The sequence below is a fragment of the Penaeus monodon genome, chromosome 41 (assembly GCF_015228065.2).
Source record: "Penaeus monodon isolate SGIC_2016 chromosome 41, NSTDA_Pmon_1, whole genome shotgun sequence".
Taxonomy (NCBI): Eukaryota; Metazoa; Arthropoda; class Malacostraca; order Decapoda; family Penaeidae; genus Penaeus; species Penaeus monodon.
In genome coordinates this window covers 14,818,930-14,833,929 of record NC_051426.1, presented here as the reverse complement: position 1 = coordinate 14,833,929, position 15,000 = coordinate 14,818,930, and the positions used below count along the sequence as shown (strand labels likewise).

At 37.4% G+C, this 15,000-nt stretch overlaps 1 protein-coding gene across 1 annotated transcript in view; it reads left to right on the top strand.

Annotated features, from left to right (window-relative positions):
• Positions 1-11,269, top strand: part of LOC119598583 (lysophospholipid acyltransferase 1-like) — a 20,696-nt gene extending 9,427 nt beyond the window's left edge. Inside the window, exons 3-9 of the mRNA XM_037948231.1 lie at positions 986-1,100; positions 2,505-2,652; positions 2,946-3,132; positions 3,481-3,683; positions 5,407-5,604; positions 7,333-7,487; positions 7,890-11,269. Coding sequence (XP_037804159.1) covers positions 986-1,100; positions 2,505-2,652; positions 2,946-3,132; positions 3,481-3,683; positions 5,407-5,604; positions 7,333-7,487; positions 7,890-8,001 — 1,118 coding nt within the window. The 3' untranslated portion in view covers positions 8,002-11,269. The remainder of the gene's footprint in view (positions 1-985; positions 1,101-2,504; positions 2,653-2,945; positions 3,133-3,480; positions 3,684-5,406; positions 5,605-7,332; positions 7,488-7,889) is intronic.
• The last annotated feature ends 3,731 nt before the right edge of the window (positions 11,270-15,000 follow it).

The window sequence follows — 15,000 nt, the reverse complement described above, 5'->3', positions numbered from 1 at the left end:
ACATCACCCAGATCCGAGAGGTTAATCTAGCCATTATTTCTGACAACTTGGGCTAGATAAACTTAGCTAGCAATGTACACAGCTCTTCAAAAGTATAGCTAGTTTATATTTTGGGAACACAGGAGTTCTTGAGTGAGTGGTAAGTCATGGGTCCCACAAATGTTAACAAATTAGCTCTTTATTTAATCCATTGGATCCGGATGCTTCACTGCCATCATGTGGCCCAAAATACAGACATTAGGCTGACTTGAGCTTACTTTGAACATGTCTGGGCACACATGAACACTTGTTCCATCCCTTTGCATTGTTATTTCCTCACTTTATGCATATATATATATATATATATATATATATATATATATATATATATATATATATATATATATATATATATATATAAATTTCCCCATTTTCCATTGTCTATATTTGATTTGCTTTATCCAGATGGTCATAGAGTAATAGACTGTTTACCTTGCACAGACTTTATATCATCTCTAGTTAATCCATAACTCAGCACAATAATAATGACAATAAGTAACATCTGGAATTTTCAGCTGGAATTACAATTTCTTTTATTTACATCAGTCTTGATTTTCTCTCAATACAGCAGTAGTTCCCTTTTAGTTTTCATCCTCTGCTTGTCTATAGTAGTTTGGAATACTATTCCATATAGCTTTGTTGGCTCTGAGAGAAATACATGCTTCATTTCACGAGGTATTTATTTTCCTCATTGTTTACATTTCACTTGCTTGAGAATCGAGCTTAGAATCCCTTGTAGGGAGGGATTACAAATTTGAATTGTATATTTTCTGATAAACTATGACATGTTCCAAGGTTAACAAGCCAAAGAAATATGAGAGAAAAAAAAAAAAAAAAAAAAAAAAATAGTATAAGTAATTGTCTCATTTCTGTCATATTAAAAACAGGTAAAAATAAATATGAGGCAGACAACTTCATTCTCTTGCATTTTATTTGCCTTATTCAGGTCCCATGATGATCATGGTGCAGAAGGCAACATCGCTGGCATACAGCTTGCATGACGGGTTGTCAGGGCTGAAAGATGATGAACTCACCCCACTGCAGAAGGAGATGGTGGTCAGGTGGGTATTGGTTTTTGTTATTAATTGCAGGAAGATTACAAAGACAGTATTGGTTGTGAGATGAGGGTTAGTGTTTGTTTTTAATTAGAGGAACAGTGATGACCTCAGGCTCTAACAAAGATCTTCCAGTTGGCCTTATTTGAAAAGGGGAAGCAAGACATCTGAAGTCTGATACAGAAGGCTTTATATTTACTCTCTCAGTGAAAGTCAGTGGAGACATTTATGATGAATTCATTAAATTGTGCATTTAAGTGTTAATCTAGTCAATTTTTTTGTGAAGATTAGTCTCTTACCCTGTTACTGTTGGGCCACGTGTATAGCCATCATAACAAACCACTTGATCTGCTGGTTACTGCTATACATGTGGTGATGCACTAGAGTGCTTTGAGTGGGCAGTTCCACTACATGTAGCCAACTCCTGCTCCAAACAGCAGGACAGTTGCCAGCAATCACTGGAGTCTATGACTGACAGATTTCTAATACTGTTAAACCCTATCCGACATGAATATGGCAAAATCCAGAATAATCCTATCCATCATGATCGTGGGAGCATGTCAAGAACTGATAGGATTTTGCTTGTGACTTCATTTTGAATGAAACATAGTGTCTTATCATTCTTTTTGTACATAATACATCAGCCACACCCATGAAATCCCTCTCTCCCCGTGAGGCCCTCCTCTGCTTGAACCTTAACCTTCTTTTGAATGAAATGTAGTGGTTGTGAGGAAATGGTTCTGGTGTTGTGTGACACATTTTGTCCAGCCAAACCCTAGAACTCCCACATTCTCCCTCTACACACCATCCTGACATTCTTCCTCCACACACCATACTATTACATATCACAGTTATGCCATGGTATATCATTGTATTTTTGCTATAAGTAGGTCTTAGATAATTATAGATATATCTAAATATGCATTCTATTGCTTTCTGTGTTGAAAAGTAATTGTGTATGTTTTATTTATATATTCATAGTAATCTCCTTGATTTTCATTCATACGTGAGGAGTAACTGTGATAACTTTTTCAGCTTTGCATTCTGCTAACATTTGTGGTCTTTGAGACATGGCAACGAAATATACATTTTCTGATGTAGAAAATTTAGCGCTTCAAATGCCAAAGACCAAATGGGAAAATTTAAAGATCATAATATTCATTCTTTTAAGGTTGGATAGATTCCAGTGCAGGGAGATAAAATGTTAAATATTGAATATCATATTATCAAAACACAGAGGGTTTCAGATAGATTGTGAACATAAGTGCCATTATTATAACAAGGATTGAGCATTTGCATCTGCAGTTGTGTCCAGTCAAACTGAACAAGGAGTCCTCAGGTAAGAAATGAGATTATCAACTATGGAAGATTTTGATTCAGTCTGTTGTATATCAACATGGTTGTCCACAGGAAGAAACCAACAGCCTTGGAGTATTTTGGATATATGCTGAACTTCCATTCCATCCTGGCTGGGCCCTACTTCATGTTTGCTGACTACCAAGATTTTGTTGAGGGGACCCACTATGCCAAGAGAGCTCTCCAGACTGTTGTACCCGCGGTAGGGTTATAAGATTGTAGGATTTTTTTTTAGTCTACACTTTGTTTTCTTTACTTGTGCTTCTTCTTACTTTCTTTTTTCATTATTTTGTGAAAAAATTAAGATAAGTATATATTCATACAAAAATGTTTTTTAAGCTTTTTTTTTTTTACCCCTTCTATAAGTCATAGTGCCAGCTGAGTATTGTATATAATTTTACACTATCAGTTATCTTTAATGAATATCAGAGGAGAAAAGTGTTATTAATGATTGCTTCAATAGAAATTAATAAGTATTCTCATTCCCCTTGACAGAGCTCTCTGGACAGCAACAGGAACAAGAGTCCCTCAGAAAGCAAGCTCACTGACTCTAAACTCCACACCAGGCCTGAAGATGAGCCTAACCCCTTGCCAGTTGCCATGTACAAGGCACTAGTGTCAGCATTCAATGCCTTTGTTACTGTATATATGCTGCCAAAATTCCCCATTTCCTTTATTACAGGTTGGTGTTCTTGTATGATATTATTACATATTTTCCTCTAGAATAATCTTTCATATAAAGATTGATTTTTCATTTGTTTTCATCAGTTACATGGACTCTTCAGTGAGAGAAAGGCAGAATTATGCCACTTTTTGCCATTTCCTGCCTTTGAGAAATGTGTGAAATTTAGTTGTAAAGAGTCATGTCTCTTTGTCATTTTTAGCCTTCAAATTATTGCAGTTCTTTTCTTAAACATCATGTCCATTTACTAGATCATAAAGCTTGGTTAATATTAGATTAAAAAAAAAAAAATCATTTGTACTTATTACAAGACCTCTCTCTATTTAATTCTCACATTCTCGTTATCAGATCCCAAGTTCTTCCAGATGAGCTTCCTCTCAAAGACATTTTACATAGTGGCTGTGACCTCTCTCACACGTCATGTCTACTACACGGGCTGGATGTTGGGAGACAGTATCTGTAATATGTCGGGGATGGGATTCAATGGATACAATGCTGATGGACGAGCAAAATGGAACCTTGTCTCCAATGTGGATATTCTTGGAGTCGAGGTGAGGTTTTTCTTTCTTTCTTTTTTAATTATTTAATTTATTTTTATGGTAAAGAGGGCCAGTATCCCAAAAGAAAGACAAATTGTAAAGATAAATAGAAATCTCTCTGGATCAACAAAATCTCTAAGCCCATACTTTGTCAGTAATGTAACCCACCATTGCCAGGAAATTATAGTGTTCACTGTTGTAGTGTTTTGTGAAATATGTCTACATCTCCACAAGTGTTTGGCTACAAAGGAATCACTTAGTAGACCTTGTGACCTTGTCACAATTTTCTGTAAGACACCCTTTGCCACTGGTAACAAAGGGCCGGAATAGGATACTGAGCTTGGAAATAGTGTCCTCCTTGGAGCTGGCACTCTTCCAGACATGGCTTACAGATGGTACATTCCAGCCTTGTTTATTGGTTTAACCCTCTCCAGACCGGTGGCATGTACATACAGTTGCCAGCAATCACTGGAGTCTATGACTTTGACAGATTTCTAATACTGTCAAACCCTATCCGACATGAATATGGCAAAATCCAGAATAATCTGGACTATCTGCCGGTGGCATGTACGTACATGCCATGAATTTTTTTTTTTACAATTATGGCAAAATATTTTTTGCCACTGAAAATGTGATTAAGTAGTTTTTAACACTTTTTCTCATTTTTCCTATACTATGCATTTCATAAAGGCTTCTCGGGCTTCTGAGGTTAGCATAAAAAAAAATTATGTCGGTAATCGACTACATTGACCTGAGATATTATATAGTATTCATAAAGAGATGATGTAAAACCACGTGAAAACAACGATATGTATTTTGGTAAAAAAAAAAAATCACATATTTATAAAAACACCGAACATGAAATTACATCTATATGGAAGTGATAATATAAACCTGTTGAAACTAAAGTTTATCATATAAAATAACTTGAAAAAAAATGCAAAAAAAAATACAACAAAACCAACGGTTTCAACTCCATGATACCACACACTGCCTATTTTATTCAGACTATAGAGCGAATAATGATCAACTATGGAGTCTATATAACAATAAAAATCTCCTATAGTCTTGATTTATCAGGAAATATGGCAAATAGAGACCTTAGAAAATAATAATTCTGAAAATACAACTCTTAGGCTCTTAGTATTATGCAGACAAGGCAAGGGATGCTGGTATTGGGCATGAGTGGTCGCGCATGCTAGGGTGACGATATGAGCCCCCGGCAGCGGGGCCCGGGCCACTATGAATACTACCCATTGGGAAAGGGTTAAATAACACAAAAGCCCCATCCTAAACCCCACTGAGTCTAATCTTCCTTCAAAATCTCTGTGCAGTTATGGCAAGTCATTCCCATCACCCAGCCCTCTGCCAAATTTTTCGACATGATAGTCACAAAGGGTTATAACAGATAGTAATAAAAATATTTTTTTTGTCCAAAAGCTTCATTGAATGGGATAAACAGATAAGGTCAGGCAGGCCTTGATATCATGATGACAAAGCCCTTGAAGTTATCTATGTGTAAAAAACAATAATGAGAAAAAAACATTGACATTGCATACTCACAGTATCAGTGGGTTAATAAAAGGATAGTGAGTGGAACTACTAACAGAACATTTTCCATATTTATCTATTTATACATAATATGAAACACAAACATCCAATTACAGTTCCTGAAGTGCTGTGGGTCTTTAAAACCTGGACATAGACAAGATGAAGAACAATTTCTTGATTTCAGTTTGGCCTAAGTCTGCGTGACACCCTGGAAGCCTGGAACAGTGGAACCATGAAGTGGCTGCGCTTCATGGTGTATGAGAGGGCACCTACTCAGAAGACACTATTCACTTACATGCTGTCCTCCATCTGGCATGGCTTCTATCCAGGGTATTACATCACCTTTGTGAGTGGAGCGTTCTTCACCATTGCTGCAAGAAATGTAAGTAATTTGTTCTATATTCCTGAGAACTGACCAATGGAGGTTGAGTTGTACTGAGTGTTGTTTCATAAGAGATGAAGGGTGCCCCCAATTCCCCTTTCTTCCTTATTTAACAAGTTTTTACTTGTGTTTATGGAATGGCTAAATATTAGCCATGGCCATTTTGTCAGCAAATTATAGGCCTCTGCTTGCAATAAACCTATTAGCTATGCCCCAGGGTGTGCATTGGTCAAGGTTCTTTTTAGAGCACTTTTTATTATTATTATTATTGTTATTGTTATTGTTATTATTATTATTATTATTATTATTATTATTATTATTATTATTATTATTATTGCTTTTTTTAAAAAGTGATTATTATTTTACACTATTCTCAGAGGTTTATTTGTTGACTTTAGGCATTCCATTCCTTTACTAGAGTGGTTCCCAAGAGAGAGAGAGAGATTTTTTTTTGTTTTGTTTGTTTTGTTTTTTGTTTACTTTCAACATTTTACACTTTTGCATACTGATTCAGCACCCCACCCTCCACCCCAGTTTGGGAACCATAGCTTCATAGGTCAACTTTTACAAATCTTCTTAACTACAGTCTTGTTTTCGAGACTTACAGCAATAAAAGTTGAAGTTCTGTTAAATATCTGTTGTCCTCATTTCAGCAGTTGAAGTGGTTAGTTTTTGTTGAAAAGAAATTTCTGCATATATAGCTGTATCTAGGTCTTGTATTTTGGACTAGAGAAACAAACAAACAAAAAGATAAATGATTAGTAAAAATAAGCAGTCCAAGTTTTGTTGACTAGATACTGAGGTTTTCAGGCATTGTGTGCACAATTTCATTGAATATTTAGTGCATATATACTGTTTCCATTATATTTGTTAGAAGCTATATCTAATCTAACCAAATCAATCTAAATTAACTAGGTTTTCCTATGATGTTATGTTCATGTCAGCCGCCCCTAAAGCCAAAGTTTTTCATATGATGTGATGACCATGTCATCTGGGTCATAGGGGTTAACTGTTATGTAGAGGTTATCCTTGTGGGATTCAGGATCATTAACCCAACACTTTTCAGGTCCCATTGGTGCTGGAATAATTATGTAGTTGATAATTTATATGTGCTTTTTAACCCCTCAATGATGGTATCAGAAATCTCTCTGTGTCACTGACTCCAGTTACTTTTGGCGACTGTCCTGCCTTTGGCCCAGGAACTTCCCACTCGACGTGCTTAAGCACATATGCCGATAGCCATATCTGGCATGATTAGTCAGCTTGTTATGACAACTATAGGCATGGCCCAGCAGATACGGATTGATATTTTCTTAATAGTAGACCATCTTTTTTTCTTAGTGAAGAACTTGGAGAGCTTCCTGAAGGTAGTGAGTCAGGAAGCAAATATAATTTTTAAGCCTTTATACTGGGATGGCATGAGATATATATATACCCTGTCCACTGTGATATTTGTTTATTAATTGAATTTTTTTATTGCTATCATTTTGATAATGATATGATCATGTCAGTAATATCAATGATAATAAGAAGTATCAGTATTGATTGTATAAAAATTCAGGAAATGGGAAATTCAGGTCAGATCACATAGAGCCTGCTAATTGATTCCTTGGTGGCTGACCATAAGTGATTCCATCTGTGGACAGTACAGGTATCTGCAGTCAATGAATTAAAAAATTTTATGCATTAGTACCTCCAATCATTTTGCCCTATTTTCTCCTACTCCAGGTGAGGCGTACGGTGCGACCATACTTTCTGACAAGGGGACCTATGGTAAAGAAGGTCTATGATGTTCTCACGTGTGTTACAACACGTGTGTGCCTAGCCTACTTCACATTCCCCTTTATCCTACTGAGATTTTGGGGCAGCATTGCAGTCTACAGGTAACAGGATGAGATTTTTGGGTGTGGCTACTCTTGATTATCCAGTCTCTTGATAAACTAGTCTGATGTATTCTGACATGTGGAGACAGACAGATAGACAGATTAGACTGCTCTTAATTTATCTCTTCATTAATTAATATGATGTTTTGTAAATTATAGAAGGATGGCAGGGTAGATAGATAAGTAGATTAGATAGATTTGACGTCTGCTAGTGATGTGGAATGCCTGGATAAACAAATTGATTTATTTTAATATGTAGATAAGTAGATGGATATAGCTAGTTAGATGGATAGAGAGATTTGACCATTAAACCTGATGTCTGATGTATTCAAACAGAGGAAGAGACTGAGAGGGAATGAGCAGTATGATTTTCCCCTTACATTTTTCCCCTTTTCTTTTCAGAGACATGCTATTCTTCCAATTCTTCCTAGGAGCCTTTGCAGTTTTTTTGCCGAAGCTCATAACTCCCCAAAGCTCTTCCAAGAATCCGAAAGAGCACATCAAGTGTCAGTAAATGTTAAACCACCTCTTTAGCTGCCAAAAGTAAAGACACACTCACAGATGCCAAAATATATGTTGCTGTAGTCTGTGTAGTAGAGTCATTGGTTAGGTCTCTTCATTTGCTGTCATCGGTGTTTTGTCAGTGATTATGCCCAAATTATAGTCTCTTGTGAGATTAATGTTTATTTTTTAGATCAAATTTGATATTGCTACAATGCTTTATGAAATATGATATTAACAATGGAATGGCAATGGTTAGTTTAGCTTTTGTGCAGATAAACATGACTTTTTTTTTATGTGATTGGTTTTGTATTGAAATTTTTAGTGTCTTATAAATATCCTTTTTTTGTTTGTTTTTTGAGTATTATGTGTTTTTCTTTCATATTTTTTGGCAGTTCAACAACTATTCCTCAGTGTTTGTTCAATATTAATGGTTATATTAAAGTCGGAGTGACGTTTTGCCATTTCTTGGTAATGGGTTTTAATTTTACTAAGGCCATTGAGTCTCACATGGTCATTAATTAGTTAATTAAAAGTATGCTCTGCATTTGTGTGCATGCATGCTTGTAGATTTTATTCCGTCTTTAAAGGTAACTTAATTTTTATGCTGTGAGATTTTGCTATACTATTTAGAGAGATTTTGTTAAATTTCAAGGGAACGATGTCCTCTGGGTGTTAGCAACAGATCTCAGTTTTTACTTTTTCTCGTCTTTCTTTTAGTGCTAATGTGTAAAGGAAACCCATGTTATTGGAGGGTCGTGTGGGCCTGTCTTTCTTTCTTTTTTTCCTCTTTCTTTTTCTTTCCTACTTTTTTTTCTTCCCTCCTCTTTTCTTTAAGGATATATGTATAGGCAGCTTTTTTGAGTGAACCGTGTCATTCTACAAATCTCTCTTTTTTTTTTTTTTTGTAAGAAGTACCTTAGGCAATCAGACACTATTTTTAGCTTGTGGAAAACGTTATTTGACATTATTTTTTGTAGTAGGACTTTCAACCCACTGGCTTCTGGGGTAAGACTTCTGTCAGATTTATGCTGCATAAGTAGATTTTTGGATATAAATCTAATAAGAAAAGTCAATATGTAGGGAGTAAAGCGAGTTGTGTAATGTTAATTATGAAAGTGTTTTTTTCTTCTAACTATTTTTATTTACATAGAGGACTGTTCTGTAATCATGAAATGGATGGACTAGCTAGCCTAAAAACTAGCACAATATTTGAAATATATTTTTTCTACTTCATTCTTCTTTATGGTTTGAAATGTATTTTTTTCCTCCTCCTCCTCCTCCTCCTCCTCCTCCTCCTCCTCCTCCTCCTCCTCCTCCTCCTCCTCCTCCTCCTCCTCCTCCTCCTCCTCCTCCTCCTCCTCCTCCTCCTCCTCCTTTATTACTCTTAATCCAGTGTGAAAGCTGATGAATGTTGGTAGTAGAAGTAGCACTGGTAATGAAAGCCATTTATTTTGTGAAGACAACTCCCTTTTTAGTGCAAGACAATGGCAAAATGAATTAAACTGAAAATGACAGAAAAATGAGGGGTTGTGACTTGTTTAATTGTTTGTTTGTCTATGGTATAGGAAAATGGTAAAGTTGAGAGAGAGAGAGAGAGAGAGAGAGAGAGAGAGAGAGAGAGAGAGAGAGAGAGAGAGAGAGAGAGAGAGAGAGAGAGAGAGAGAGAGAGAGAGAGAGTCATTTTACATTGTGGAACTATGAAATATTTTAAACTTTTCCAAATAATTTGTTATAATGAAAAGACATATGCAGTTATTTATTTTGTTTTCAAGCACAAGGTAAATTTTCATTTAGCACAACATATATATAGTTTGTGTAAATTAAAGGCATAAACTAGAGCCTTCAGACATTTGTCATGAAGGTCATTATTGTTTGCGATCAAAAAAAAAGAATATATATATATTTTTTACTTTTTCAAATGTAACCTTAATGGTGCTAATATTCATCAACGAACAAATGTAGATTAAAATTAATCATTGAGGTTAGGTGTTCATTTTTGCCAGTGTAATAAGAGCTTTATTATGTAAATATCCATGTTCAAAAAAACAACAACATGGTTTGAATCTTGTCCTAGATAAATGAATGAATAAATAAATACGTAATTAAGTAAAATGTAGGACTTGTGTGGCCTGAAATATTAACCCTTTGCCGACGGGTGGCATGTACGCACATGCCATGGCATGGCAGGACAAACCGACGATTTCAACTCCATGATGCCGCACACTGCTTATTTTATTCAGACTATAGACTGAATAATGATCAACTATGGAGTCTATATAACAACCAAAATACCCTTCAGTCTCAATTTATCAGGAAATATGGCAAGTAGAGACTTTAGAAAATAATGAAAACTGAAAATACAACATATCCTCGTAGTATTATGAAGAAACGGCAAGGGATGCTGGTATTTGGCATGAGTGGTTGCGCATGCTAGGGCGACGATATAAGCCCCCGGCAGCGAGGCCCTGGCCAGTATGAATACAACCCGTTGGGAAAGGGTTAAAAGACTTTTGTCATGGGATAGAACCTCTTGCGACCATGAGGAACTGAGCATAGGTTTGATAATGAAGAAATGAGTGGTGGGAAAGTAAGGAAGCTTTAGAACTGTTTGTTAAATATAGTTGTATAAAATACTTGACCTTGCTTGTTAAGGTGACAATTTTGAATCAAACTTTCTTTGTGCATGGGAGCATCAAAGGGAGACTTCATGAAACATGGAGTATTTTGAAATATTGATTTATTGGTTTTCTTTTCCTTTTTTTTTACTTTAAAATCATTGCTTAGTTAGGATTTATATAAATTTTCGTGCATGTGGAATCAAAAGTATTTGTTAGAAGGATTTAAGTTTCCTGCTAAAATTTGAGCAGTACTTCCAGCCAGGTCTCCTGTTATAGTTCCAAGACAGATTTGTGCTTTCAGATAAAAGAATAAAAAAACTTATATTCTCTTATTGGTTTAATATATTATAGGCTGACAATCAAGTTAGAAACAAATGTAATTGTTTGATTAAGCTGTGATTGTGTTGTGTGTTGATATCACATTTCATTTTAGTGAAAGAATCTTCAGAGCAGTAAATGTGTTAAAGAGCTTTACCTAATCCAACATTAATATTATAAACGTTTGTATCCTGTAATTGCTGCTTATTACTTTTTATGCCTTTTCACTATATACACCAATGTTTAACAATAATTGCCTTGGTTATGGGATGTGACTTGACTGTAGAATCATTTTGGAACTGTTATCACTAAAATGTGATTCCTTCCTGCTAGTATTTTTTATTTTTAAAAGATTTTACTTTTCATCTCATTCAGAACCTCTTTCTTCTCTTCCCATCTTTATTGTATCTTTTTCTTATCTTTTCTTCTTGCTTCCCACTACCAGTTGTAGTATTCAGAAAATCATTTATTTTTTCGTAATGTTATTTGTTTTTATCTTTAGCTCAGGGCAGTAGCATGTCCAAAACAAGATTTTTTTTTCAGAAATCAAAATAAAAGAAAATAGGGAACACATTTCTCTTCATAGTCCCTATGAAGAGATTCTCTTGCCTATTGAATTGAAAATAAAATGAACCAATGTAAAATCTGTTGTTTCAGTGTCCTTCATTATTTAACATTTTCATTTTTATATACTTTAGGTTCTAAACAAGGTCCTTTTGTATCTTGTCTTTGAGTATAAAGAAATATGTGCCTAATGCAAGCTTGTAAAAAAGGGAGGAGGAAAAGAACAAGAATGAAATAGAGAGAAATAAACATCATAAAATTAATGCTACAAAAGAAAAAATTGCGTTTAAAACAAATTAAAAAACAAAAATGAAAGCAGAAGCAGTGCACTATGTATATCTACACCCCCAAACCCCCTCAATCCCTTGCTCGTTGTTGTTGTTGTTGGGGGGGAGGGTTAGGAGACAGGGATTGAGGCCCAATATAGGGGACTTAACTAATTTTGCATGGTCTTTTTCCCCTCCTGCTTTTTCTTTTCCGTCCCTTTTCCAACCCCTTCTACTATCAACTTCTTAAGAAAGCCATGCTGAAAGGATGAAAGGTTGACTTTGTGCCAGTCCTGAACAGCTTAGTGGGAGCCATGGGTACGGTATTCCCGTTTTAATTGTCCCCTCAAGGGGACCATGAGGGGTGGACTGTTGCTCTCCCCAAAATACTCTAGGCTTACCATGGCCAATAATGAAAATGTTATACCCTTGTTAGGGCAATGAGGCTTGCCCCTTCATCAAATAGCCCCACCAACTCAAACTCTCCCGGTTCCCCGACCCCAGGCTCTCCTTTGACCAGGACTCTGAGCATTACAACTGCTACCCCCTCCTCAGTGCCAACTAATACATTATCCACCCAAGTCATCACTCAAGTTCCAGGAGACATTTCAACTTCATCACCTCTACCCCCACTACCTTCATCAATCACCCCATCCTCCCATCCTGCCCTATTTATAACAAAAATTGGTCAGACTGTGGAAAAGACTTACTTGCCTGCCTCACGACTATGATGCGATATCAGTACAGTGCTACTCCATTCCTCCTAAAGGTCATCGTAAGAACCCTACCAATATTGCCAAAATTACTTTCCGTAGACATGACCTTCCCTCTCATGTTTACATTGGTGGAGAATCTCTCCCTGTCCGACCATATCAACCTCCCCGTCAGTGCCAAAATTGTTGGCGTTTAGGACATCCTGCCATTCCACAGTCCGATGCCTTCTTAGGTGCCTAACCTGGTCATAACGGATCAAACTGCTCTGCACAGTCACACACATGTGGCAACTGTGGCAGGCCCATAATGTATTTTATAGGGGCTGCCCCACCTACAAGTTTGAGTCTGAGTTGGCAACTCTTAGATTCATACTTGGATTTTTCTCTTACTTCCTACTCCAGTAATGTTGCTTACTCTGCCCCTTCCCCTCCCTCCCCAGGCGTCCTCCCTACACCCTCCCCTATACCTATCCCTCCTACATCTTACTTCCCCACTTCTACCTCCTACCTTCCACAGTCAAATTCTTTTGCCATTCTAAATCCTGACCCTCCAATCTCTACTGCAGCTATACCGATATCCATCCTCCTCCTCCTCATATTCCTCCTGCATTCCTTCCTCCTACTCTCTCCCAACAGCCCATCCCCCCCTTGCTCCAGCTCCACCTACATCAACCCTCCCTCCATACCCTCTATCCCTTCCACTCCTTCCTGGATACACACATGAATCCCCTATGTCACAACTATGCCCTTCCTCAGGTCCTCCACCTTCTGATACCCCTCCTGATGCAACACCACCTTCCCCCTCTCATTCCTTATCTCACCCCCTAGCTCCTTCCCCTTCAAATTCTCCATCACGCAGTGTAACTGTTATCACTCATAGATCAATTAAAGTATAGCTTTCCTAAATTGGAATATTCGCGGTTTCCGTTCTCATAGACCTGACTTTCGTAATATCCCTTCTTTTTATAACCAATCCATTATCTGCCTCCAAGAGACTTTTCTTACACATCCTCCTATGCCAATCCCCAACTACCATTTTGTCTCTTCTTCACACTCCCTTTGTTTCTTTTATACTTATCCGTCAGAAAATACCTTATGTCACCTCCCTTCCAAACCACTGTCTCGTGCACAATTATTCGCATCTTTCTTCGCCGTTGGATCACAGCTATTTCAGTCTACTCCTCCCGTTCCCACCCCATTGACTCTGTTGCCTTTGAAAATCTAATTTCCCAACCCAAGCCACCTTTTCTCATAGTTGGTGATTTTAACTGCTGCCTCACTCTCCGCCAGATCCTTCAGTCTGCAATATCAGCAGTATCTTCCTGGGCCGCTAACCAGGGCTTCCGCTTTCTACCTCCAAATCTTTCTCCATTCTTTTCTCTCGTACACGTGTAGGTCCCCAGCTTCCACTCTTCTTATATGGCACTCGCTCCAATACTGTTCCTCTGGCAAATTCCTTGGCGTTATTTTTGACTCTAAATTGTCCTGGCGAGACCATATCTTTTACATTAATGAAAAAGCTCGCCGCCGCCTACGAATCTTACAAACTCTGTCCCGTATATCCTGGGGCTCAGATCACAAAACCCTACTCCAACTTCATGTTACCTTGATCCTCTCCACTCTCCTCTGTCTCAACCTCCCTCCTTGCTCATCTTGACACAATCCACCACTGCGGTCTTCGCTTAGCCTAGGTGCCTTCCGCTCCTCTCCAGTTGAGATCCTGTACACTGAATCAGGCATGCCATCTCTCTCTCTCGACGCCGCACCCTTCTCTCTCTCCGATGCTATGCTCGATTCCACCAACTTTCCCTCACTAAACTAACTATCCCATGATTCCTGCTTCCTACCTTTGCTTTCTCCTCGTTTACCTACCCCTTTCTCCATTCGCATAGATACCCTCCTCTCCCATTCCCCTTTTCCTCCGACCTCTTCCGTTTTCTGTCCATTCTGTAACTCCATGGCTTATACCTTACCCCCGTATTTGTTCCTCTGTTTTCCCTAACCCACCAAAAGCATATATTACCCCCGCTGTCCTTCTCACCCATTTCCTTGACCATGTCTCCATTCATTCCTCCAGTATTCATCTTTACACGGATGGCTCTAAGTCAACCCCAGGCGCTGGTTTTGCAGTAACCTTCCCAACTTGCACTTTCAAATACCCCCTCCCTCCTGAATCCCTTCAGTTCAGGTATACGCCTCCACAGGGAAGCAATGCTCCAACTTAAATTTGTAATGTTTTCACTAGCCATTTTTTTCATATCCATTACTTTCTTAATTTGTTCTAGATAAGTATGTATTAGTTTATAATTGTATAAACTATCTTTTTTTTAGTGTTACTTACGATTTTATTGGTTACCATTTCTTTAACATTCTTTGCACTTTAACATTCTTAGGAATAAACCTTTTCAATAGTCTTTCTGTTTCGTCCTCAGTTCTTGTTTTTTCTTTGCTTTGCACATTCACCTTTTCCTTTCTACAGTGATTTTCTTCGGTTCATTTATTTCAGATTTTTGCATATTTTTTTTCTAAA